Raw genomic sequence first — 27,911 nt, 5'->3', positions numbered from 1 at the left:
TCTGAAGGGTGTTTTTTAAAAAAATATATATGCATGCACAGTTAACTCATGAGCACAGGGCAGAGCTGAAATGGGAGATTAATGTAAAATCACAATCCATTAAACTACTATGTATAGTGCAATCCGATGCTGTGTTAACTGGAACAAGAAGATGTCCTTCTTTGCTGGTTATAATCAAGAATTATTAGGGTTGTCACTCATAGAAAGGAACTTTTTGTGGATGAATTGTATGACTTTTAATCAGCGAATCAATCAACTTCATTGCAGGGGGTTGGACTACATGACCCCTGGGATCCTTTCCAATCCTAAAGTTCTATGATCTGAATGAATTTGCATTTTAACAACATAATCCTGGTAGGCAAATCTTCCTTCCTTCCTTCCTTCCTTCCTTCCTTCCTTCCTTCCTTCCTAGCACATGTGCTGCTGTAGGTATAACCTCACAGGAGGCTTTTGCTCCCATGTAAGAGAGAAGAAAGAACCCCCCTTCCAAGAAAGGGCTCACAAGCCATGGACTTGTCAGTATGTACAGTAAAAACCATTTACATTAATCTTTTCTTTTTTAAAAAAATGCCTTTTAAAACCAACCACAAAGACTTAAAAACAAATCAGCTAAATATTACAGCTCTAATTAGGATGGAAGCCCCCTGCAGCCTCTGATATATTATTATCCAAGTTATTTATATGGGCACCATCAAGGCGCATAGAACTTTACGAAGGGTACGAGGACACGCCTCTGACCCAAAGTGCTTACAATCTAAAAACTCAACCCCAAACTGCAAATTGTCCTCCTGTTGCTCAGATTCCACCGATTCCTTGGAGAGACGTTCATCAGTGGATGGCCTACAAAGCATTGCAGCTCAGATTGCAAGGCCTTCTGGTGGGGGATTTCTTCTGATGGGGAACTTCTGCTCGGGAACTGGCGGCCTCCAAAGGGTCTCCCGCCTAGCTGGGCAATGAGAGGAGCGTTCAGCTACACGGCACGTGAAGTAGAGGTTGCGGACGGAGCGGGGCAGCCCCTCTTATGGCAGGAAGCACTCCAAAGGGTTGTTGGAATCTAGCAGGACGTTGCAGTTCAGGGGCCATGGGAGACCCAGAAGGCTGAGGGATTGCTGGCAGCTCTGCTCGGCTGCCAGGCACACGGAGCGGCATGGCTGCAGGATGCCCCCGTCCGGGGTGCACTTGGGTACAAAGAGGCTGCACAGGAGCAAGCGCAGAGATGGGTAGCAAGAGAAGTCCTTCAGCATCTGAAAAAAGAACGAGCAAGGGGCAGCAGGGAAAGGCAGTTGTCAGGTGTTGGATTAGCCCTTCTCTCACTACTCCTGGAAAAAAGTGAATGATTTACTGCAGGCTTCCTCAACCTCGGCCCTCCAGATGTTTTGAGACTACAATTCCCATCATCCCTGACCACTGGTCCTGCTAGCTAGGGATCATGGGAGTTGTAGGCCAGAAACATCTGGAGGGCTGAGGTTGAAGAAGCCTGGTTTACTGTACCTAATACTGCATTTGATAGCCCATCCCTGGAAGTACCCCATGCAGAGATGGTGGTCTCTTGCCTTAGCTCAGTGGTTCCCAAAGGGGGCGCTAATGTCCACTGTGAGGCAGTGGAGCTGTAAGTGAGCATCAGACTTTGAGAAGCTGGTAACATAGAGTTATGAAATTCGAAGCGGTTCCAAGTGTTATCTTGTCCGATGCCCTGCAATGCAGCAATCTCAATAACACAGGATCAGGTGGAATACTGTGTCCAGTTCTGAGCACCACTATTTAAGAAGGATGTTGACAAGCTGGAACATGTGCAGAGAAGGGCAACCAAGATGATCAAGGGTCTGGAAACTAAACCTTATGAGGAACGGTTGAAGGAGCTGTATATGTTTAGCTTGGGAAAGAGGAGACTGAGAGGAGGTATGATAGCCACCTTTAAATATCTTAAGGGCTGTCACATGGAGGAGGGAGCAATGGCTTCATGTTTCAAGAAAGGAGATTCCGACTAAACATTTGGAAAAACTTTCTGACAGTAGAAGCTGTTCAGCAGTGGAACAGACTCCCATGAGATGTGGTGGACTTTCTTGGAGGTTTTTAGACAGAGGTTGGAGGAGGAGGAGGAGGAGTTTGGACTTGATATCCTACCTTTCACTCCCCTTAAGGAGTCTCAAAGTGGCTAACGTTCTCCTTTCCCTTCCTCACAACAAACACTCTGTGAGGTGAGTGAGGCTGAGAGACTTCAGAGAAGTGTGACTAGCCCAAGGTCACCCAGCAGCTGCAAGTGGAGGAGTGGGGAAGTGAAACCGGTTCACCAGATTACGAGTCCACTGCTCTTAACCACTGCACCACACTGGCTGGCCATCTGTCATGGATGCTTTAGCTGAGATTCCTGCATTGTCGGGGGTTGGACTAGATAACTCTTGGGACCCCTTCCAGCTCTAAGATTCTATGATTCTAAGTGCATTAATTTTGCTGAATCAAGAAAACTGAATAGTTTTAATTGGGCTTTGAATAAATGTCTAATTAATTGCTACTGCTTTGAATTTTTATTGTGTTATCTTCCTTAGTGGATTGTGCAAACTGCTGTTCTGAACAATGTGTTATAGGCACTGAGAATGAGTTTATAGAGCAGGGGAAAGTCTGGGAACTACTTGCCCTAGCTGAAAAAGTCTGCAAAGAAAAACGCCAATGACGGGCGAAAGCAGGAGGGACAAATCTGAAGATATGTGGGACCCCTTGTCACGTGACCTGTCAGAAAGCTGCAATACAACCGCTGCTTCTCCAAAAATTATTTCAGTTAGGTCTATTACTGAGACACCTCCTTGGCTAAGCACTCCTGAGGGTTGTTGTTAAGTGGATGCATTTAGTGCATTTGCGAATTTTCTCTTTTAACACATAGAAAACGGCTGTGCACTGTGTGGATTATGGTTAAGTCAAACTTCTTTTCTAGAATTGTTGCCTGAAGTTGTGATGACATAGATTTATATATATTTTTTTAATAAAATGAGCAAAGGGGCAGAAAGGGAGTCATTTTCCTGGTTCTGGCTCTACCTGACCTAGAACCAAGGATAGGCACTGGCCAACAGGCTTGGTGGGGGGCATTTTTCAGGGCTCCCACATGCCCAGGGACCAATCTATCAATTTTTCTAAAGTGGTGGGAGGCATGTTGTCCTGCTGGGTCAGATCTTTCTCTCCTGCTCCCCTCTCTGTGGCAAGGTGCTTTCTGTTGATGTTCCCTGCCTTCCCCCCAAGCCAAGGGTCCAGCCCCCCCCCCATCGCTCTCCCTCACTCCTTTCCCCACCTTCCTCCAGGCTCACCATATAGTCTTCGAGATGCTCTTCTGCCTCTTGCTGATCCATAATGGTCAGCCAGATGTTGGGGAAAGAGGTGGTATTGTAACTGAGACCCAAACACATCTCCACCTCAATCGGCTCACAGGACGGCTCTGCAGGTAGAAGGAAAAGGTGCAGGTATATGTGTGTTTGTGTGGCAATGTTTCAGATTAAGCTCAGGAACATACAGAGCAGCTTGGCTGACCAGCTCAAAGTTACTTCTAGCCCAGCATGTGGTTACCCTCCAGGAAAATTATCGCTGGGCACCAGAGGTGAAAACCCCCCAGCAGCTCATATTTATAGTTAGATTATGCATAGTGTCGCTGTGGCTTAAACCACAGAGCCTAGGACTTGCCAATCAGAAGGTTGGTGGTTAGAATCCCCGCAATGGGGTGAGCTCCCGTTGTTCGGTCCCAGCTCCTGCCAACCTAGCAGTTCGAAAGCATGTCAAGTAGATAAATAGGTACTGCTCCAGCGAGAAGGTAAACGGCGTTTCCGTGCGCTGCTCTGGTTCGCCAGAAGCAGCTTAGTCATGCTGGCCACATGACCTGGAAGCTGTACGCCGGCTCCCTCAGCCAATAAAGCGAGATGAGAGCCGCAACCCCAGAGTCGGTCACGACTGGACCTAATGGTCAGTTAAATTCAGTTAAATGCAAAACTACCTAATTCACATTTCCCAAAACAACATGCGAACTGAAACACAGCTAATTTTGCACTTCTCTGAATTTTTTGATGCATTTTTCCAAAGAAAGAAAAAAAAGGGATTGCATACAAAAATGTGTATACTAGGGCAAAGTATGCATAAAAATGAATACATTTGTGACAAATAATGTACGGAAATGCAGCATATTAGGGGGAATTGCTTGCAAAAATGTACATATTTGACAAAATTGCATACAAAAAGAGGTATATTGGGATAAATGTGCAAGGAAATGCTAACAATTTAGCGTAAGGGTGTTTGTTTGTTTTAAAATTGCAAACTAATGCAGAAATCTAAAGTGCTGAACTTTAGGTTAGGGGAAATGAGAAACCGGGGGGGGGGGGAGGGGCACCACAGTGGGCAAATTTGCCCATTCTTATTTATGACTCAGTCTCACGTGACTGGGCAGCCCTTTTTCAACAACTGGTGCAGGACCTCAACTTTAGGAATCTTGTTTCACAAGGAAAGAATTGCCGCTTACCAAAAGATGCATAGGTGAGGCTGGTGCAGTTGAATTCGTCGCTCCCATCCGGGCAGTTGTGCCAGCCATCGCACACCAACGCCTGAGACAGGCACTCGCCATTTCTGCAGGAGAAATCCAGGGGGCTGCATGTTTCTGGAGAGGGGTTGAGAAAGGCAAGAGAGAGGACAGCAGAAGTATTAGGTACCGTATTTTTTGCTGTATAAGACTCACTTTTTACCTCCTAAAAAGTAAGGGGAAATGTGTGTGCGTCTTATGGAGCGAATGCAGGCTGCGCAGCTATTCCAGAAGCCAGAACAGCAAGAGGGATTGTTGCTTTCACTGCGCAGTGATCCCTCTTGCTGTTCTGGCTTCTGAGATTCAGAATATTTTTTTTTTCTTGTTTTCCTCCTCCAAAAACTAGGTGCGTCTTGTGGCGTGGTGCGTCTTATAGAGGGAAAAATACGGTAGATGACACCCTGCTAAATGGCAGCGTCAGCCTTAAGGGATGGGGAACTTCTAAAGCAGCATGTGACTGCTTTAACACAAACTTATTTTAATTCACCTCTGCAAGGCTTACTTCCCCCCCCCCTTAATCTACATGTCAACACAGATAGCACCATTATATAGTTTTGTCACAAAATGGCCACTAAATCTGGGTAGGGGAGCCTGGAATTCCCAGTTGCTTTTCTTCTTTCAGAGAAACTTGAAAATTCTTCCAAAGAATAAAGGGAATAATTTGGCCCACGAGAAGCACTTGGATGGTATTCTGTCCTGGAACTCCTCATCATTTGATGAGGAAGCAAGGAACTTGGGGTGGGATTTGATTTTGTTTGTCTCTTAATGAGAAACTACCTGATTTGCACTTCCTGAAGCAATGCACAAAATGAAACACAGCTGTCCTGTGAAATTCACCCTTCTTCGAATCTTGCGATGCAATATATTAAAGGAAAGTGTTCATAAAAGACACGCCTTTATGAAGACAATTAATTGTATTAGGGAAAATTGCTTGCAAAAATGTGCACATTAGTCAAAACTGCATCCAAAAATGGATTTATTTGGGGAAATTCGCACTAAAATACTGATAAATTTTCACGAGCTTCTTGTTCTTTTAGTGCAAATTGCTGTGGAAATGTGTTGACCTTTGCATAAGATTATCAGAACAAGAAAGGGAGAGAAAGTGAAATTGACAGATTCATCCATGCCTAGTGTGTGCAGTTGTACAGTTTAGCAGTTCACAAGTTTGGCCTGGAGTCAGATGTGAGTTTTCCTCTAATCACATGAGAACGAAAGCTTTGAGGTCAGTGGCATTCCCACTTAGAGATTTCCCTCTCCCCTGGACGGAATTTTCCTGCTGTAAGGCTAAGTAGTAATTATGGAAAACAACAAACACACACAGAAAAATCCTAACTGCCAAAATGTATGTAATCCCAGGAGGACTAGAGTTTGAGAACAAACAAATGCAGTCCTTCCCAAGAGATGACCCCCCCCGCCCCCGCCCCCGCCCCCAGATCCAGCACCATCAGTGCCACCTCAAGGCTTTTATGAATGAGGCCCCTCCTCAAAGCTCCATGACTGACGTGGCAGAAAGCAGGAGTTTTTCTGCTATTGGGGAAGTAGCTTCTTATGGGTGGCAGCTGGCCCCCTTCATAACCCTCTGCCTGAATATTCCTTCTTTCATCCCCCCCCCCCACCTTGTTTTCATTTTAAGAAAAAGCATGCTTCTAGGCAGAAGAGCATGCAGAGGCAGAAGAGAAAATGTGTGGATAGCAGTGCAGTGCAGACTGGTCCCATTAGGGCAAATGGGAGATGACCCTATCGGCCTCAATCTGACCTCGGCTAGCCCCTACCCTACGCTGGTGAGCCAGCGTGGTGTAGTGGTTCAGAGCGGTGGACTCGTAATCTGGTGAACTGGGTTTGCTTCCCCGCTCCTCCACATGCAGCTGCTGGGTGACCTTGGGCCAGTCACACTTCTCTGAAGTCTCTCAGCCCCACTCACCTCACAGAGTGTTTGTTGTGGGGGAGGAAGGGAAAGGAGATTGTTAGCCGCTTTGAGACTCCTTAGGGTAGTGATAAAGCGGGATATCAAATCCAAACTCTTCTTCTTCTTCTACCTGCCTGCCTTCTTACTTACAAGCAGTCCTGTCAACCTCCTCCTTAGTCTCAGTGCTGCCCTTGTAGAACTCAGCAGAGAGGAGGATACAGACAAGACTAGAATGAGCTGGATCTGCTCTGTCTCTTATCCGTCATTGGCTCTGGCGCCACCAACTGTTGGCCTCCCTTATTGCTGCCCTCCCAGTCACAGTGGGGACCAGACACTGTGACTTCTAACACTTTCTGTTAACAGAGACAGAAGGGAAGGTATGTGGCCAGCAGTCATTCGGGGGAGCAGGGATGATGTCCCACCCCCACTTATTCAACAGCAAGGAAAACATTTCCCGACCCTCCACATGCCAAATCAAGTGGATTTTCTCAGAGAAAAAGCCCACCCAACATGCTGATAAGGAGAGGAAGAGCAGGAGGTTAGGCCAGCATGCACATCTAAGGGTCAAGCTACCATTCTTGATTCCAAAGATTCCAAAGTCCCTTTACTGCAAACAACCGTAATGTTACAGAATAGTACGTGAGCTTCTGAGTGCACCAGAATGCTTCATCAGGCTGGATATCAAGGCAAGTGTTTGGGATTGGTGGTGAGGTAGGGGAAAAAACATGGCTTAGTTTTAAAACCAAAATGTCTTTATAGTTCAACCTCCCCCCCAATTTAAGGAAATTTGGCTGGAATCCCAGAGATCTGGAAAAGTGTCTTCTCTTTATAATGGGAGGTAACAATTTTAAAAGGGGAGGGTGCCTCTGAGGATGGGCAGAGTGCTGCCCCTTTCTGAGGCCCACGTGGGGAGGGGGGAAGCTCCAGGAGCTAATGTGTAAGCAGGGGCTGGTGGTAAACAAATGTTGAAGAGAGAGCTGGCTGGCCCATTCTACCTCAGCTGGCGGTAGACAAAGGCGCCAGGAGCCACCATCACCTACTTTCCGTGGCGTTGTGGGCATGGTAAGTGGCAAAGAACCCATTGTCAGCTATTCCTTCGTCCGCCACAAAGAGGACTGTCATGACGTGCTGTGAGGAGGTCAGGACAGGGGGCAAGTTAGAGCTGCAGAACCTGCAAAAAGAGGAAGGGGAAACTGACTTTTAACAAAGCACCCAATTCTAAATATGGGGATACACACACACACACACACACACACACACCTGTGTTGTTTGGGGTTGGTTATCTGGAGGCAAAGCAAGCACTGACTGAGCAGACAGACTATGGATGCCCAGCCAGAGAGAGAAGTCTGGCTTTGCATGAAGTGATGAATCACTCTGATTAAGGACCAGATCAGGATCAGAGGCTTTACAACTGGGGTCTGTAGTAAAATGTTGCGGCGTGAAATGCTCCTGCTCAGGGTTCCAAACATAATGAGGCATCTAATCATAAGCCTGCATTTTTATCAAAGTTTATATTTTTGATCAGGGCCTGTATTTTAAAATGAGCTTAAAGATTTTCAAATGTTTATGCCAGGCAGAAGACCAGCTGCCTAAGAACCTTGGCAATGTTTATTCTCCTGGACAAGGGGCCCCCCTGATTTATAGCAGAAAACAATTCTCAAAGTCGTAAAAAGGGAATTACAGGCTGAGAGTGAGGACACTGACCTTGCATGTTGCAAAGTACAATTAAGCTGTAAGAGTGGTTAAATTAAGAGTTGGTAAATAGTAAAATAAAACCATGTGCCTCCCATTAAACTTGAGCCATATTTTCCTAAGGTTGAAAGGTCAAGAGCAGTGAAAAAGGCAACTGGCTTGGCTGGAGAAGATAGGTTTCTTCCTATCTTATTTTGAGGCTGGAAACTGTTCCTTCCTTTTTTACTTTGAGAAGGTTTATTCTTCTAAAAAGCTATCTATGTTATGTATTAAATATATTGGCTTAAATGTAATTATGCAAAGGATTTAGAAAGAAAGAAATGTTAAATCCTTATGCTAGATTCTTATTTCATATAGTTGGAAAAGATCACAGGGGCCATCAGCCCAGCCCCCCTGCCAAGCAGGAAACATCATTAGAGCACACATATGGTTGTCAGGCCTTTGTTTAGAGACCTCCAAAAGAAGGAGATCTTTCAATGATGATGTGAACTCAAGATCCTTGACATCTGTTTAAGATAAAAATTTAAGATTAACCATCTGTTTTGGAGGGCAATAGGGCGAGGTGAGCTGGTAATTAAGGTTCCTTGTTGAGACACATGTAAGATATATTACTACTTATTTGTCATTTATAGATAGAAGAATATATAGCTTTTTGTTTCCCATAAAAGGGCAAAAGGAAATGGGTGTATTGGTTCTAGCAAACAGCCAATAGGAATTTCAACCAGGCTGACTGGACAGAGGCAGCCACAGGAGGAGCAAGGGGGCTGGATTAAGGAAATATAAGTGCTGGCCAGAATGGCAGGAGGGCAGGCCAGAGCTTGGTAACCATATACCACTGTGCCTCTCATTTATTTGTCTGACAAATAAATTATTATTTTAATTTCTCTATTGCTGCGTTGAATATTTCATTCCAGCTAAGCGTTAACCACAAGCAGGGTGCTACAATAACATGTTCTATGGTACTCTATTCCATTCCCCTTCCACCTGGTTTTCCATTCCTGTCCATACTCAGCATTCTGTTCCCACTGAGCATGCTCAGTATTCTACGGGCTTGAGTGTGTTTTATTTTGGAGGGGTTCTCCTTTAATTTCCTCTCACCCCTTTAAATAAATCACACCCTGCAAGTGTCCTGGAAAAACTGGGACATCCTAGGTTTTCCCATGAGACCTTGGTGGCCATTTTGGGTGCTGTGATAACACACAATTTCACGCAGAGATCTTGCCCCGAAAAAAATTCTTTTATTGGGGCTATGGTCTCAATGTGGCATCTTTTGGCCTCTGTGATCTCGCACGGATACATGACTTGGTGTGGAAGCACAGATGGGAAGATGTGCATCCCAGTTTGGGGACTCAAGATGCTGGAGGGATATATATGGCAATTCTGTGCACCTTGGGGTTTTCCCCGAAAGACCTGATCACCTGCTCTTGAGAGCAGACGGTGCCATTGGGACTACAAAAGGATCAACATTCAGTAAATGAGTTTGCTATTTGCATATAGGATAGAGCAAGGAAGACCTGATTGGTCCCTTTGTGTCACCTGAGAGCTGCCACACTGGTTACTGTGCTAGTGGTTTCTGGATTGCAGCATAGACCTAGGCCAGAGGCTCCCTCTTCTGGTGAAAAACGTCCACTGAAATGTGTATACATTATTCACAGTGGACAGGGAAAGGCATTGTGGGGAAAGCAGAGAGGAAAAAAGCATTTCTCCCTCAGTCAAAATATTAGAACCTGTGGAAATCTGATGAAGTCAAAGGTTGGAAGACTCAGGACAGGCAGAAGGAAGGACTTCTTAACATGGTGCAGGGCTAAATCACAGAATTCACGGTGACAAGATGTAGTGATGGCCATCAATCTGGATGGCTTTAAAAGAGGACATCTCATCTGGTTGACCATGGAAATAGGACACTGGATTGGACTGGTCCCCTTTGGCCCGATTCTGCAGTCAGGCTCTCCATATATTTTCATGAAACTTCTGGGAATTGTTGGGTTCTGACCATGGTAACAGTTTGAATTCGCTACCGTTACTGGGAGGTGAGTGGGTGGGATGAAAGACCACCATACCTGCCCATGACGCTGGTTGCTCCCATCCCAGCGCTATCGTACACCTCCACAAAGTCATAGTTGCACTCCTCCTGGGACTCGAGGCTGAAGTTGTGGAAATGCAAGTCCACCACGTGGCCCACAGGCACTGAGATATGCCAGAGGCAGAGCTGGAAGAGAAAGGCAGGTCTGGGAGGTCTACTGTACATGATAGGGGAGCTCCTAGTGTGGCTCAGCCTGGCAGTATAAGAGCTGGACTATGGAGGGTTTCTTTCTACTCAGATCTCAGGTTCCTAGGAAGCCATGTTATTCTGAGTCAGACCATTGGACCATTTAGCTCAGTATTGTCTGCTCTGGCTGGCAGCAGCTCTCCTGGGACATCTCCTGCATTCTCAGAGACATGCAGGAAACTGCCTTATCCCGAGCTCAGTGTTGTCTGCAATGATTGGAAGCTGCTGTCCAGGGTTTCAGGCAGGGAGTTCTCTCCCAGACCTTCCTGGGGATGCTGGGGAGACCACCAATGGCTGGGGTTCATGGATTCTGGTGGGGCAGGTGGCAGAGTCTGTGAGAGGCACAGACAACTAGTCTCTAGTTCTGCCATCATCCTCCCCGCTGCTGACTTTCAAAACTGAAGCCATTCATCAGTGAGAAAGATGGGGAGCTCATCCCATCAGCTTTGCTGTATGACCAGCAGTATCAGGCACCTCCTGCTGCTAAACTGAGCCAGCAGGTCATTACAGAGCAAACAGAACCAGTGCTTGAGTTTTAGTTTTTCTTGTTCCTTTCTCTTGTGTGTCATGTTTTGTTTTGTTTTAAGATTGTAAGCTTGCAAGCAGGGACTGTCTTGCTTTAATAGGTTGCTTGTAAGCCACCCTAGGTGTGCCTTTGGCTAAAGAATGGGGCACAAATGCTCTAAATAAAACAAAACAAAAAATAAACAAACAGTGAGACCAAATAGGAGGAAGCTGATAGTCCATGCTGTCCACTGGGCTGGAAGTAAGTAAGAAGACAGGCATATATATGGGGGTTCATAAGGAGCAGGCTGAGGTTGTTTTGACAATGTCCCATTTGCCCCAATGGACAAACCTCCATTGCTGGGGGCTGAACCTACCGGGGAACTTCTACATGCAAGGCTGAAGCTCTGCTAATGAGCTACAGTCCTTTCCCCCAAGCACAAATTTAGGTTCTGGAACTTTGCTACATTTTGAACTTGTGTGCAAACGTCGTTCCAGCCCAAGGGCTGGGCAGAGATTCTTTTACATGTGACTCTTCCCCTCCCAGCAATGCAATAAGCCTCTAAGAATAAAGAGGTGGAGAATCTTAACATTCCCAAGCAAGTATTCATCCAGGAGCTACATTCTGCCACTAGGGTGGGCCAAAGCTTTTAATGTTTGATGCATTACGGTGTTTTGATATTTTGTTGGAAGCCGCCCAGAGTGGCTGGGGAAGCCCAGCCAGATGTGCAGGGTATAAATAATAAATTATTATTCTATTATTATTATAAAGCCACATTTACACATCCATCCCACTCACATGCCCACATTTATTATTAGAGGATTGCATGGTCTGAACTACCATGCGTGCTCTACTGAAAATTTCTCAAAAGTCCCACAGTTGCAGCGGCTTTCCAAGAACTGACACTGACTGCTTCAGATTCTGCCACTTACTGGGCGTTGCATTGCTGCAAGGTAAAAGCATCACTGCCCAGCTCTGTTGGGTGCATGCAAGGTAGTGTGGGGCAAGATGCGTCTCCCTGCTCTGGTCCACAATACATCTCAAGTCGCCACTCACCTGCAGATGTGGGTATGGCTGTGGGTAATTTGGGGAGAATAATTGCCCTTCCATGCTGGTGAGGGTCCCTCCACAACCTGTAAGGAAACACACATATTGTGGTGATGGATGGGCTTGCATTATTGGCACCAGAGAGAAGGATATCCAAGTGATTTTTCCCTCTGCACTCTCTCTCTCTCAACTTCTCTCCCCCCCCCCCTTCTCTTTTCCTATTGTACTTTCCTTCTTCTCACAATGAGAGGCAAATTCTTTGCAACTCCCATAGCTATTTCAGATGAAAAACAGGACAGCGGTCCTAAACTCTTAATAGTTGTGCAGCAATACTGCTGAACTAATAATAATAATAATAATAATAATAATAATAATAATAATAATAATTTATTTATACCCCGCCCATCTGGCTGAGTCTCCCCAGCCACTCTGGGAGGCTCCCAGTCAAGTGTTAAAAACAATACAGCATTAAATATTAAAAACTTCCCTAAACAGGGCTGTCTTCAGATGTCTTTTAAAGATAGGATAGCTGCTTATTTCCTTCACATCTGAAGGGAGGGTGTTCCACAGGGTGGGCCCCACTACCGAGAAGGCCCTCTGTCTGGTTCCCTGTAACCTTACTTCTCGCAATGAGGGAACCGCCAGAAGGCCCTCGGCGCTGGATCTCAGTGTCCGGGCTGAACAATGGGGGTGGAGACGCTCCTTCAGGTATACTGGACCGAGGCCGTTTAGGGCTTTAAAGGTCAGCACCAACACTTTGAATTGTGCTCGGAAACGTACTGGGAGCCAATGCAGATCTCTCAGGACCGGTGTTATGTGGTCCCGGCGGCCACTCCCAGTCACCAGTCTAGCTGCCGCATTCTGGATTAATTGCAGTTTCTGGGTCACCTTCAAAGGTAGTCCTACATAGAGCACATTGCAGTAGTCCAAGCGGGAGATAACTCCTCATTTCCAGCATGTCCACTCAGATTCCAGTAACAGATTTGGGAACCTGGCCAAACCACTTCACATAGAAGCCCCCTCCCCAGATCTATTCTGAAACAGACAGTGCTAAGCCCACCCCCCCGGTCTGAACTACTCTTTTAGAGCAGTATCATATCACTTTAAACAGCCGTCATGCCTTCCCCAAGAGAATCCCGAGAACTGTAGTATGGTAAGAGTGCTGAGAGTTAAGCAACCCCCTATTTACCTTGCAGAGCTACCATTTCCTAAGTGGTTTAACAGTCAAACGCTCTTCTGAAGGAACTCTGGAAATGGTAGCTCTGAGAGGGTTAGAATTAGTTGGAATGCCCTCTCAGTAATGGAAGCAGTGGGGTAGATAGAGCGCCACCTCTTGTACTTCCGCTGCCTGAGGTGGCTGCTTCACCTTGTGTCCTGGGTGGGCCGGCTCTGGTTGGAGATTAGCCCAGGGGACAATCCCATGCATTTGCCTGAGAGGTGCAAATTAGGTCAGTTCCAGTAAAAACTTGGACCAGAATGAAGGGAAATTCTGGATGTTCTTAACTGCTCCACCCATAGAAAGGGAAGCTCACAATTTGGTTTGGAGCTCATTCCTCTTATATTGGCATTTGCCTCCCCTTTGCAATGCCTTCCCACCAATAATTCTTCTGCCACTGCCCTACAGCAACATTGGGGGTCAGCTGTGTTGGCTGTTTCAGACTGTACCTTTGTGCTTTGTGCTACAGTTGGCTTCATCTCTCTTGTCATGGCAGTCGTGATAACCATCACACACGTAGGCCGAGTGGAGGCAGAGCCCCTGGTCACAGAGAAACTCATCCCAGGAACAGTTCTCTGGAACAGACAAACACCCCCGGAGCACAAGAAGCTAAGGTTTCCAACTGGCTTGAGACTTGTTTTGGAACTGGTCGAAAGCGCCATGGCTTCTCCCATCTCCTTGAAATGAATGAACCTAACTTAGGTTAGGTTCATCACACTGAAATGAACAATCCTAATTTAGTCTTCTCCATTAGCTTCAATGGGTCTCGGTAAAGGTAAAGGGACCCTTGACCATTAGGTCCAGTCGTGGCCGACTCTGGGGTTGCGGCGCTCATCTCGCATTATTGACCAAGGGAGCCGGCGTATAGCTTCTGGGTCATGTGGCCAGCATGACTAAGCCGCTTCTGGTGAACTAGAGCAGTGCATGGAAACGCCGTTTACCTTCCCGCTAGAGCAGTACCTATTCATCTACTTGCACTTTGACGTGCTTTCGAACTGCTAGGTTGGCAGGAGCAGGGACCGAGCAACGGGAGCTCACCCCGTCGCGGGGATTTGAACCCCCAACCTTCTGATCGGCAAGTCAATGGGTCTAGCAACCAAGTAATAATACATTCCCCAAATCACCAGCACTACCCAGTACTTGGAATAAAATGTTTGGAAGGATCTCTTTTGACCCCCTAAGAGAATTTCTCTCTGCCCCCGCCACCTCCACACCACCTGGATTCACTTACTTTCACTGGGCAGAACGGCCCGATACCAGGCAGTGAAGCCCGAGGGAGCAATGTTGTCATCTGAGACAAAGATGACCTGAAGCTGGCTGGAGTTGGTGTTGATCGTTGCCGGTGCCACGGAGCCACAGTACCTGCAAAAGCCACCTGTTTAAAAAGGGAGCCAAGGGGAAAATAGCTAGCTCTTTCCCATGGCCCCCTGGGAGGGGAAAGGGGTGGGAATGGTCAGAGGATATATCCTGCCCTTCCTCCCAAAGGACAGAGCAGCAAAACAGTGCACTAAAAAATAAAGTCAATTCGAAATAAACAATAGGACGATGGCACTTTACCTGGTACTCCCATCCCACAACGAGGAAGCGTCCTGCTCCTTGAATATCTCCAGCCGGTCGTACAGGCATGAGGCAGAACTCTCAATGTCTAGCTCCTCCACCTTCAGCTGGATCGCCATCCCTGCCGTCACCCGGATGTGCCACTTGCACAAGATGTTTGGGGGGTAGGGGGCTGGGTAATTGGGGGAGCTGAAGGTGCCCTTGGGGCCAAGCAGGATCCCTCCACATACTGTACATGGGGAAAACAACAACAACAACAACGACACTGTTAAGTTGTGGGTAAACATATCAGACGACACAGCGATCCTTCAAACAGCTCTTGTTTATTCACAGACCCAGAACAGAACTGAACTGAAGGGCTCAGCCAGCCTGCTTATATAGAGCTCCACTACAACGCAACAGTAACAACTTTCTGTAACTATCCAATCACTGAACATCATATTCAATTCCTTATTTGCATATGTGGACCTGAGTGAAAACTATCTACAGTATCCCCCTGCTGGCCCAGGGTGAGAACTTCAGTACACAACAGATACGTCGAGTGGATTTACAGCAGGAATGGGTAATCCTTTGCAGGCTGAGGGCCACATTCTCTTCTGGGCAACTTTCCAGGGGCCACTTGTCAGGGGTCGGTAACAGAGTTTCAACTCTGTGACTGTTCATTGTACCAAATGGAAAGCAGGCATCCCCCACACAATGGGTAGGGCTCATGCTTCTAAAGGCGGGCATGGAAACAACTCTGGCATCAGCTGTCTACTCACGAGGTGCTGGCATTGTGGTGACAGGCGACTCTCCTCCCAGGGATAGCGTCCCTGTGGGCTGGGGGCTTGGCGAGGTCCTGGTGATGGGAGTTGAGGTAGCGGTGATGGTGTGAGCATGAGAAGCCCCGAGCGAGGGTTTGACAGGATGGTGGGACTTCAGCTCTGCTGCCATAGAAAGAGAATTTACAAGGGATGAGAGTGGCTGAGGTTTGCCTCTCCACCCTCAAGCAGAGTTAGGAAGCTGCTTTATTCAGAACCAGACCTTTGGCCCATCTACTGTGGACCAAATATACATTCAAAGCACATCCAACATGCATTTGAAGCCCATTGCTTCCCCTCCAAAGAACCCAAGGAACCATAGTTTGTTAAAGCTGCTGAGAACTGCAGCTCTGTAAGGGGGGAAACTACACTTCACTGGGGGGTGGGGAGCAGTGTGAGTCATTATATCGCTGTCCAATCACTGAGGACTTCAGGACAGCCACCATGGCCCAGCCTGTGCTATAAATTTAAAGTGGTATTATACCACTTGGAACAACCACAACCTCCCCTAGATAATCCTGGGAACTGCGGTTTGTTATGGGTGCTGAGAGTTGGACAGAGATCCACAACATGGCTCAGACACACAGCTTATATCCAATGTTGTGGGCCTACTTTTATGAACCTCCAGCTGAGCTCAGAAAGGCCCCCCTCCCTGTTGAATCTACAGTGCTTACTGAAGACTTCCTTAAAAACCCCAGAAGGCATTGTAACTGAATTTCATAGTTTTGTTTTTTTTAATTTTAAATTTTTATTGGAAATTTTATTTACAACATAACATAACCCCCCCACCCCCAATACAGAAATCTACCCTCATAAAACGTGAATGTAACATACAATAAGCATAACATACAACAATACAAACACCCAAATAAAAGACTTCCTTTATCCTGTATCTGACTATTTAAGTTATAATTAGTAAAATCTTAATAATTATTCATAAACAGCTTATAAGAAGTAAATAAGGAGGCCAGATACTGAATTTCATAGTTTTAAATGATTTTCATCTTGCACTGAGTCCTTGTACACGACTACTGCAACTAAACAGGATGTAAATTGCGAAGACAAATGCAGTAACTAACTAACTAACTAAAACTAACTAACTAACTAACTAACTAACTAACTAACTAACTAACTAAATATAGAAAACATCTGGAGGGCACCTTGTTGACTATCCCTGCTTCTATTAGATCTTCCAGCTCTGCCTTAAAAGGTGGTGGTGGGGGGGTTGGTTGGTTGGTTAGGGCAGAAAGAAGTACTTTTTGGGGAAAGCAGGAGGGGCCCACCCCCTCTGGAGGAATTCTGGACAGGTCTTGGTGCCTGGAACTTACGGGAGGCGATGATGATGCCCACCAATAAGGCCAGGAGGAGGAGAAGTACCGTGCTGAGAATGGCCACGCAGAGCCAGGAGAACTTGCAGTCTGGCTTGAACTTCCTGCTTGCCATGTCCCGGACCTGTTGGGCTGCAGGCACAGGAGTGGAGAGTCACAGTCATGGCACAGAAACCTCCCAGCATCCTCCCCTGTACCACCACCACCACCACACTACCCTGCAACAGGAACATAGGAAGTTGCCTCAGACAAGTGAAGCTATTTGGCCATCTAGAATCATAGAATCATAGAATCATAGAGTTGGAAGAGACCACAAGGGCCATCGAGTCCAACCCCCTTGCCAAGCAGGAAACACCATCAGAGCACTCCTGACATATGGTTGTCAAGCCTCTGCTTAAAGACCTCCAAAGAAGGAGACTCCACCACACTCCTTGCCAGCAAATTCCACTGTCGAACAGCTCTTACTGTCAGGAAGTTCTTCCTAATGTTTAGGTGGAATCTAGCTAGCTAGCTTGCATGCTTGCTTGCTTATTTATTTATTTATTAAATTTATTTATTTATTTTTATTCATTGCATTGCATCCACCAGATGTCAAAGAGAAAAATAACTACCAAACTTTTAGAAGACATCTGAAGGCAGCCCTGTTTAGGGAAGCTTTTAATGTTTAATAGGTTATTGTATTTTAGTGTTTTGTTGGAAGCTGCCCAGAGTGGCTGGGGGGACCCAGCCAGATGGGCAGGGCATAAATAATAAATTATTATTATATTATTATTACTATGAATGCAATGCACCCAAGGCAGTTTGCAGTTTTAAAAAGTGGTAAGATGCTAAATTGTAGTGGTGGGTGAGGAGCAGGCAACAGTTCTGACTGGATTGGTCCCTGATGTTACCTATGACTGCATCCTGCACACACTTCTTCTGTAGCTTTTTGCTGCCATCTGCCTTATTGCAGGGCAGATTTGAGGCTAAACTATACGCGGAACGAGTCTGCCCCTGCGGCTTGATGGGGGTAGAAACTGTCTTCCATGCCTTGTTACGCTGCCGTTTCTATGAGGATAAACACTCGGTATATATTACCCCTGCTATGCAAAAATCTCCAAATGAATCTGAACTTCAATGACTAAAATCCCTGGTAGAGGACAAGGATCCTGAGATCGCATTATGGGTAGCCAAATTCTGTGCGACTGCCATAAAACTTAGGGGACAGGCTGTGCTATCATAATGACTAAGGCCTTAAATGATAATTTTAATGACTATGTTTTAATTTATATATTTTAAACTGTTGCTATATCTGTATTGTCCCTGTTATACCTAATTGCAAATTCAAATGTATCCCTATCATGTTTTATGACTTCCTTGATATTGTATGTGGGCTGGAACTGGTCTGTGACCGAAATAATAAATTCATTCTTCTGTAGCTTAGCAGCACTGCTTGCTACTCTTGGTTGGCAGTTTCTCTATCACCGACTGTCTCCTGGGAGTCTCCCTAGGCACCCCTTCTTGTCCTCAGGCTACATCCTTCATTGTCCCTGCCTTGCACCCTCCTCAAGTGTTTCTGTCTGGCTGGAATGTGTCCTTGAACTCTGAAGGTGATTCTTGCTTGCTTTGATGTTGGAGGATGTAAAGGTAAAGGTAAAGGTAAAGGGAACCCTGACCATTAGGTCCAGTCGTGGCCGACTCTGGGGTTGCGCGCTCATCTCGCTCTATAGGCCGAGGGAGCCAGCGTTCAGCTTCCGGGTCATGTGGCCAGCATGACTAAGCCGCTTCTGGCAAACCAGAGCAGCACACGGAAATGCCGTTTACCTTCCTGCCAGAGCAGTACCTATTTATCTACTTGCACATGACATGCTTTCGAACTGCTAGGTTGGCAGGAGCAGGGACCGAGCAACGGGAGCTCACCCCACCACGGGGATTTGAACCACTGACCTTCTGATCGGCAAGTCCTGGGCTCTGTGGTTTAACCCACAGTGCCACCTGCGTCCCGCGTAGGTTGTAGAGGATTGCTAAAGCACAAAGGTAAAATTCACACCTGAGCCTCTAGCCCTTCCAGCTATTAGCATGTAGTCCCTGAAAGTTTGCCCAGAAGGGACTGTGCCCCCTCCCCCGGTTGAAAAAAATAATCCTCTACCCCTGGCCTATGGCTCAAAAGGCTCCCCAAACACCTTTGCCCTGAAAGGATTCCCCCACTGGACTACTTGTTCTTTTTCACTCATGCTAACACCCTCAAACACAAATCTGCCTAGTGGGGCCCTGCCAATGTCTTCCTCCTTCCCCAGTTGGTGATACCAAAGCCGTTGGCGGAGAGTTTGGTGCTGTTTCTGTTCTCAACGTCCGGCTGACTCTGGGCTGGTGCCTCGCCGTCCTCTTCAAACACGGGGTTGGAGAATTCTGTTAGCAAGAACCGCGGCAAAGGTGGAGCCAGGGGGCTGGCATTTTCCTGGGGGAAACCAAGCACCAGTGAGATGTACATATATATTGCTGCAAGCCACACCCCAATCTGCAAGCGGAGGGAGAGAAAAGGATGACGTCCTTCCTTCTTGCCTTCTTCTAAGATCCCAATAATGATCCGATGCCCCCATCTAATTTTTAAAAAACAAACAAACACCTGCACAGTTAAAAGCAAAGACAAAGACACAATCTCCAACTAGGCCCTCAATTGCTTTTCTTCTACCTGCATTCACCTAAGACACCTCTAGTAGTGAGCGGTAGAGCAAAGAAGAACAATAAGATGATTTTGTGAGGCCTAGATTACACAGTGCCTTACTTAGGAACATAGAAAGATGCCTTTACTATTGAGTGAGACCACTGGCCCATTGAATTCAGTCTACTGTGAGTGGCAGTGCCTCTCTGCTGTTTCATGCAGGGGTTTTTTCCAGTCCTACCTGGAGGCATTGAGGATGGCATCTAAGACCTTTTGCATGCTCTACCACTGAGCTGCCGCAGGGGATGGGACCCCCTCATCTTCACATGGTATAGAAGAAGAAGAGTTTGGATTTGATATCCCGCTTTATCACTACTCAAAGGAGTCTCAAAGCGGCTAACAATCTCCTTTTTCCTCCTCCCCCACAACAAACACTCTGTGAGGTGAGTGGGGCTGAGAGACTTCAGAGAAGTGTGACTGGCCCAAGGTCACCCAGCAGCTGCATGTGGAGGAGCGGAGACGTGAACCCGGTTCACCAGATTACGAGTCCACCGCTCTTAACCACTACGCCACACTGGCTCTCATAGCCCAAGGGTGAGCTGACTTATATGATCCAGGTGCTTCAAGGCTGTGTTTGTGGTGGGGCTTAATACTGTAAACCAGCCTTTCTCAACCTGTGGGTACCCAGATGTTGTTGAGCTACAACTCCCATCACCCCTAGTTAGCAAGGCCAGAGCTCAGGGATGATGGGAGTTGTAGTCCAACAACATCTGGGGACCCACAGGTTGAGAACCACTGCAACACAGTTCATGCAGGTATCACAAACAGGATGTTGACAACAGGTTTTTCCATTTATCAGATCTCCCCCGGAGAGGGTAAATCTGGATTAAATTGGGGCCAGAATAGAGGCTGACATTTTGATGCCAAATGTGTTGTGCAGGTACTGCAAAAATAAAAATAAAATAAAAATGGCATAGGTGAGGAGCATCTTTTCCATAATAAACACCTGTCTGAAAGGCCCTCTATACTGTTTTGGCTCTAGAATCCAGCTATATGTCTGCATACTTAAAACACACACTTCTCCCTTTCCCAAGAATTTTGGGGAAAGCAGTTTTTAAGGCTATTGGATGGCAGACAGATGAATATGCTCTGCCACTGTCATATTAAAATGCCTGTCTTAATTTCTGTTCAATCAGTTCAGATCCTCTGCTGCAGCCCTCTGGTTGCATTATAAGTGGCCCCTCATTGGTAATAAAAGTCTTTGTCCTTCAACCCATCAATGTTTGTGGTGCTGGACTTCTATTCAAACCTTGTGAAGGTTATTTCCAGTGGTCCAGGATAGCTAGATTTGCATCAGCCCCTGCTTTTCTGGCTTTGGTCAAAATTATCTTAGCTATTTTGATCGCTGATTCAGCTTTCACCTTGCTCTGGGCATAGGCAGGTGAAGATGTCAGATGATCAAATTCCCACTGCTTTTGGAATGCCCTGAAACGTTCCAAAACAAACTGGGGTCCATTCCCAAAAATCTTTGGACTCAACATCCATAGGTCTTGGCATCATCCAGATTGCTTCTACTTTTGCTGGGTCCACTTTCTGACCCTCTGCTGTCAACAGGTGGCCAATAAAAGGCTCTTCCTTTAGTCCTAACCTGACTTTATCAGGGTTTGGTTTCATATTTCTATCTCTGCACCTCTCAAAAAAACATGTTTAACTTTTTTGTCATGATTTTTTGTTGCCGCCTTTCCACTATCTCCTTATCCCACAATTAGTATGTCATCAGCAATTATTTTCAGGCTCCTGATTCAGTCGACACAGAAAGAGTTCAGGAGCAAAGTTGATGCCCATTGGCATTCACAGCCAACGATATATGCCAAAAGGAGTTGCCAAAGTGGTCAGATAGTGTGACTCTGTGTCAAGCTCTACGCGCCAGAATCCATTTTTTACATCAAACACCAATAAAACCTTGGCTCGGGATAGGTCACATACTGCAGCATCAATGGCTGGTGTCGGATAATGGCTGTGATTTAGGGGTCTGTTCAAAGGTTTAGGATTGATACAAATGCACAGCTTTCTTGAGGGTTTCCAGATAATAACTAGGCTGCTGATCCATGCTTTATGTACATCAAATTGAGGCTACTCCTCCATGGTCACTATTTGGGTGGGGGCTATGGCTTAGGGTGGGTGGGGAAGCCAGGGTCTACTGAGGCTGGGTCCTGGGTGCAGCTGGCATTTACAGCCAGGGAATAGGCTAGAGGGAATAAGTTTTCCCTCTGGTCCACTCAACCATACCATGCCCCCGGACTCACCTACGATTGGCTGCAACTGGGGGCGAGCCCCAGCAGCCAACACAGCCGGTGGAGGAGGAAGTGATGTCCTCTCCTGGCCACGCTGAAGTCAGAAAAGACCACCAGACACTGACACGGCTGTGCTGGACTGCAGCCACTGCTCCTCTCCAGCTGTCATTAAGGTAAAGGTAAAGGTACCCCTGCCTGTACGGGCCAGTCTTGACAGACTCTGGGGTTGTGCGCCCATCTCACTTAAGAGGCCAGGGGCCAGCGCTGTCCGGAGACACTTCCGGGTCACGTGGCCAGCGTGACATCGCTGCTCTGGCGAGCCAGAGCCGCACACGGAAACGCCGTTTACCTTCCCGCTGGTAGGTAAAGGTAAAGGTAAAGGTACCCCTGCCCGTACGGGCCAGTCTTGACAGACTCTGGGGTTGTGCGCCCATCTCACTTAAGAGGCCAGGGGCCAGCGCTGTCCGGAGACACTTCCGGGTCACGTGGCCAGCGTGACATCGCTGCTCTGGCGAGCCAGAGCCGCACACGGAAACGCCGTTTACCTTCCCGCTGGTAAGCGGTCCCTATTTATCTACTTGCACCCGGAGGTGCTTTCGAACTGCTAGGTTGGCAGGCGCTGGGACCGAGCAGCGGGAGCGCACCCCGCCGCAGGGATTCGAACCGCCGACCTTTCGATCGGCAAGCCCTAGGCACTGAGGCTTTAACCCACAGCACCACCTGTGTCCCCCAGCTGTCATTAAGTGGTCCTTATGCTTGTCTTTCTCTCTCTCCAAGGCAAGATCCCGATAGAATTCAAACTGTTCTCTCCAGCACCTCCATGCCTGGGCTAGATTAAATGCAGTGAAATTCAGTGGTGCTGGAGGTTTCAGGCTTCTCCCCATGATCTAAAAATCCTTGCTTTTCTCTGTTTAATTTCTTTGCTGTTTCAACCGGGTTCTATTTCTAAACCGCTGCCATCATGTTTCAATTGGGGTTGATTATTGTTAAGGATCAGGCAGGAGTATTACAAAACAAAGAACTTTATTTAAATAAGCTTTCTTTAATTCCAAACTCTCTCTGAGCCTCCTGCTCAATGCTGAATCACTGTCTCACCGAGTTTCTCGCCCGACTGCTGTCCTAATCCTCTTAATTAGTTCCACGTACATTGATAATGACAGCAGTAGAAGACCCTGGTTGGATCACACCAAAGCCCAGCTAGTCCAAGGTCTTTGGTGAGAATCCTGGCATTAGCAGTCATTGGCCACTGTCTGACTTCTGCTGATGTAGTAGATAGAATGTCAAACTCAGATCAGGGCAGACCTGGGTTCGAATTCTTACTCAGCTATGTATCGTACTGGCAGCATATCCTTGTTTATGTGTCCTTGGGGTTCAGGCCCACTGAGTTCAATGGGACTTACTCCCAGGAAATTTGCACTTGTACTTAGGCTTGCAACCTGGGTGACTTTGGGATGGTTATTCCTACTTCATAGGGTTGTTGTGCTGCTAAAACAGGGCAAAGGGAGAAACTAGACACCCTTGATCTCTATGGAGGAAGGGCAGAGCAATTTTGTTTTAAAAAAATTGTAACTAAGAGTAAAGCAGCTGTAAATACTTAAACAAAAATGCGGCTCTGAGCATTTTTCTGTGTCTGATGCAAAACCAAAGTATAGCTCAGAATTTCCCTCCCAAAGTTTGGAATCTCTGGTTACAAAGCAAGCCAGTCTGGCCTTGTGAATAGAATACAGTGGTACCTCGGGTTACATATGCTTCAGGTTACAGACTTCGCTAACCCAGAAATAGTACCTCGGGTTAAGAACTTTGCTTCAGGATTAGAACAGAAATCGTGCTCCGGCGGCACGGCAGCAGCAGGAGGCCCCATTAGCTAAAGTGGTGCTTCAGGTTAAGAACAGTTTCAAGTTAAGAAGGGACCTCTGGAACGAATTAAGTACTTAACCTGAGGTACCACTGTACAGTCGGAGTGTGTTGATCATAAACTACACCTCCATCTCACTTGCTCTTCTTTGCTGGCAGATGTTCTTCAAACCGAGGGATTGTGGCTTTCATCAGGGAAGGAACGCACTGGATCCCTTCCTGCATACTTTCACAATGTGATAATTGGGTTTATTTTGGGGAATCAGAATGAGAGCAAGCAAGCGCTTTTACATAAGCCTAGCCCATAAGGAATAATAATGTTGCTATATCAGCTATATCCACAGGCACAATCCCCTCCAACCAGTAACAGCACTTGTACGTCAGATTTCTGAGTTGTTCAAAGAACTAAGCCTCCATGATCTCAGTGGTCCTTACAATCGCTTTGCAAGGAGGGTCAGTATTGGCACAATCATGTCACAGGTCGGTGGGGGGGGGGGAGGGAGCTGGGGCTGGGAAACCATGAACGGAGGTATAAACTAGGCTCTTTCCAGTCCACTTTTAGGAGCTATGCTAGTCTGGCATATGCTAGTGGGTACATCAGCCTACTTGTGTGCATAATAGGAATGGGTGATTCTGTCAATTTAATCTTATCTTGGTTTCTCATTTATCCAATCTTAAATTCAGCTCTTCACATTTCCACATCAGTTGGCAATACACACACACACACACACACACACACACACACACACACACACACCGTATATATAGAAAAGTCCTTATGAAAGTTAATCAGGATTTCAGTGCAAATTTCTTCTAATATATAAATTTTTGCATGCAATTTTGCTTAATATACACATTTATGCAGAACAATCTTAACACAATGCATTTTTGTATGTTAATTTCATAAATATATGCATTTCTATGCACACTTTACTGCAATATATGTCTTTTTGTATGCATTACTTGGCTGGAGAACTGCACTGCAAAATTCGGAGAAGTACAAATTTCAAAGGATGACTGTGTTTCAGTTGTGCATTAGGCAGGTTTGTTTTAAATGCAAACTGAATCAAATTTATCCCTATCCCTAAGTATAATGCAATGAGTAATGTCCTCACTCCAATAAATTGTTATGATCCCACTGAATTCCAAAAGGCTTTAAACTCCATTTAAATTGCCTACCCCACAACTCCTGAGAATGCATAATTAGGAAATTTATTTGTTAATTAATTCACAATATCTATATACTGCTTGATTGTAACCAATCCTCAAAACAGTTTACAAAAAAAACCACTAAAATTATCAGAGAAAAGAAGTAAAAAACAACTACTTAAAATATCCAAACAATAATTAAAATCAAGTTATGAGCTACAAACCAGATTAAAGCATGTGCCAACATTCTATGCATCTGGACAGGCTTGCTTAAACAAAAAATGGTTTTAGTAGGTTCCCAAAGGCATACAGTGAAGGCGCCTGCCTGATGTCAATAGGGAGTTCCAAAGTGTGGGCGCTGCCCCAATAGAAGACTGATTTCTTAACCAATGCAGAATGAGCATTACAAGGCACCTGTAACAGAACCAGTTACGCAGATCGAAATGTTCAAGTAAACTGATTCCAAGCTGTTAAGGTGAGTCATAAGAGCATAGGACCAGACCAATGGCCTGTCTAGTCCAAAATCCTGTTTTCTGGAGTGTCCAACCAGATATTTCTGGGAAGCCCAGTGTGGGAAGTCTGAGTGGGGAAGCAGAGCCCCCTTCCTACTATTATTTCCCAGCAACTGGTGCACAGTCTTCCAAATATCTTTAACCTATTTCCTCTAATATTTCACAGACCTAAATAGGGATGTACTTGTTAACTTCCCAATTCACTTGCAGCTAGACCATTTTGTACCCTGGACTTACTGGTTTCATGCCCCTCACCCTTTAGATCAGAGTTCCCCAAACTTGGGTCTCCAGCTGTTTTTGGACTACAATTCACATCATCCCTGGCCACTGGTCCTGCTAGCTAGGGATGATGGGAGTTGTAGTCCAGCAACAGTGGAGAACCAGGTTTGGGAAACCCTGCTTTAGATGGTCAGGTGTGTTACTTCACCTGGGAAATACACATTTAACATGTATCCTTTCCCACCACTTCCCACATTCATGTTTCACATCTGCAGGGTTAGCCAATGTGGTGCCCTCCAGATATTGTTGGACCTCCATTTCCATCTGTACAGCCAGCAGGGCCATTGATCGGGGTAATGGGAGATGTCACGCAACAGTATCTGCAGCCATCATGTTGGTTATCCCTGTGTTAGAGAAACACACACACACACCCTCCAACAAGCAAGAGTTTGCCAACCCTGATACTGATAATTAAAAATACACTTGATTCATTTACATCTTGCACAGATTCAAAAGCACAAAGGGGATTTGCCTTTGATCTAAAGATCTAGAAAATAAAAATAAAAATAGAATTTTAGAGTTTGAAAGGATCCTGGAGGTCATCAGTTCCAACTCCCTAGTCCATGCAGGAGCCATAATCTACATTTTCAAAATGGACCTCACAAGCACCAGTGTGCAACACTGCACCTCTTGCACTACACAATGCCTTCGTGTTCATGTGTGTACTCTTTTAGAGACCCAGGTAGTGGGGAGGAGGGGGAACTGAAAGCGGGAAGCAAGGCAGCTTCAACAACTCACACACTAGCAAAAGCACTCCAAAATCTTCGTGAATGGTGAGAACAAGAACACAGAAAAATATAGTGGGTTTTTTTACTAGGCACAGAGACCAACTCTGTATACCTGAGGGAGCATCTCTACCCCCATCATTCAACCTGGACACTGAGATCCAGCTCCGAGGGCCTTTTGGTAGTTCCCATGTTGCGAAAAGTGAAGTTACAGGGAACCAGGTAGAGGGCCTTCTCAGTAGTGGCACCCACCCTGTGGAATGCCCTTGCATCAGATGTCAAGGAGATAAAGAACTATACAACTTTTAGAAGACCTCTGAAGTACAGGGAGGTTTTTAATGTTTGAGAGTTTTTGTGTTTTAATATATTGCTGCCCAGAGCAGCTGGGGCACCCTAGTCGGATGGGTGGCAAAAAATTATATATATATGGGTGATGTCCTTGGTAAATAAGACCTATTGGTGTCATTGGCAGTTCCCATAACAGTGATGCCCTGACCTCCCTTTGTACATACCTTGCTCTGATCCAGTGCTTCTGGCTGGAAGATGACCTCTGTGTAGTCCTTCATGGTTGTGGGAGAAGGCGTGGGGAACGTGGACAGGATCCCTGCCCGTCCTAGGCTGCTGCATCCCCCGACCTCTTGCGGCATCCGGTTCGTGGCTGCACACCAGCTCCCCTTATTTTGGCCTTCTGATATTCACCACATTGGCAAGGAGAAGACAGCAGTGAGGGCTCCCTTCCAGGACCACAGTGGGGACTGTGCCGAAGGCTTGATTTTTCTAACACAGAGAGCCTGACAGGGCACTTGAACCAAGGGCGCTTGTCGTAGCCTCCACCACCAGCAAAGACCATTGGCTTCCTGGCAGGCAGGCTCCTGGGACAAGAGGCCTGCCAGCTCCTGGGAAGTGAAAGAATTTACAAGCATTAAAGTCACCAACCTCCCCCCCCCCGCCCCCCACTTCTTAATCCAACTCAGCTGAGGAGGACGAGGTCAGAGGCTCTGGCATGGACAACTGCAGTTTTAAAGGCACAGGATTGCCAAACTCTTTCTCTCTGTCCAAGGCAGCCTAGAACTGACTCTGAAAGGGTCACTACCCAAAAGCAGGCTCTCTCGCTTTCCAAAACAGCAGCTGTGTTAAAAGTGGTAGCAGTTGTGCTCCGTTCCAGAAGCAGTTGCATCTTGCCATGTACATTACGGGTGCAAGACACAAGCACAGTTATTGAAGCAGCTGTCTGCTGAGTGCCAGCAGAAAGGACTGAGAACTGGCTTCTTTCTCCTGCTGTTCAGAGGTCTCCACTTTTATTTTCCCCACCGTCTTACTCCTTGGCATCCTGCCTTGCAGTGCCCTCTGCAAAGTCCTTTCCAAAACAGCAAAGCCAGAGAGCAACCACTCTGAGCATGCAGTGCTCATTCCCAGCACACTTCCCCCTGGAGATGTCTATCCTCTATCACAGGAATAGACAGAAGGAAGATCAGGATCTGCTGGAAGATCCTTGGGTGACTTGTAGAAGATGGACTTCCAGTTCCTTAACAGCAATGACAACTTGATTTTTGCCACCTAAATTTGTCTACTGGAAGCAAGGAAGACG

The 27,911-nt window shown here is 46.4% G+C and overlaps 2 protein-coding genes across 5 annotated transcripts in view; one reads left to right on the top strand and one right to left on the bottom strand.

Moving 5' to 3' along the window:
- The window catches only part of NLRX1 (NLR family member X1), a 307,093-nt gene that overhangs the window by 233,037 nt on the left and 46,145 nt on the right, over positions 1-27,911 (top strand). The window contains exon 10 of one of the 2 annotated variants that reach the window (XR_013833336.1): positions 6,336-6,598. The exons of the other annotated variant lie outside the window; for it this stretch is intronic. The gene's annotated coding sequence lies outside the window, so the exon portion shown is untranslated. Of the gene's footprint in view, positions 1-6,335; positions 6,599-27,911 lie in introns of those variants that run through there. 2 annotated transcript variants of the gene reach the window in all.
- Positions 4-27,911, bottom strand: MFRP (membrane frizzled-related protein). Of its 3 annotated transcripts, XM_079954718.1 has the most exons (14): positions 27,895-27,911; positions 26,836-27,219; positions 19,156-19,306; positions 16,870-17,001; positions 15,503-15,667; positions 14,742-14,970; positions 14,416-14,546; positions 13,634-13,759; positions 11,978-12,054; positions 10,208-10,356; positions 7,496-7,626; positions 4,493-4,627; positions 3,297-3,424; positions 6-1,244 (listed from the first exon to the last, which is right to left on the bottom strand). In XM_079954718.1, the coding sequence occupies exons 2-14, from the start codon at positions 26,968-26,970 to the stop codon at positions 1,020-1,022; spliced, it is 1,914 nt and encodes a 637-aa protein (XP_079810844.1). In that variant the 5' UTR covers positions 26,971-27,219; positions 27,895-27,911; the 3' UTR covers positions 6-1,019. The 3 variants fall into 3 exon arrangements, with proteins under 3 accessions (XP_079810846.1, XP_079810844.1, XP_079810845.1); XM_079954719.1 differs by lacking the exon at positions 27,895-27,911 and having other exon boundaries at positions 8-1,244; positions 15,503-15,664; positions 26,836-27,302; XM_079954720.1 differs by lacking the exons at positions 19,156-19,306; positions 27,895-27,911 and having other exon boundaries at positions 4-1,244; positions 26,836-27,305.

This window comes from Podarcis cretensis (assembly GCF_951804945.1).
Source record: "Podarcis cretensis genome assembly, chromosome: 15".
Taxonomy (NCBI): Eukaryota; Metazoa; Chordata; class Lepidosauria; order Squamata; family Lacertidae; genus Podarcis; species Podarcis cretensis.
Note: the sequence above shows the minus strand (reverse complement) of the source record. Positions and strands in the feature narration are given on the sequence as shown.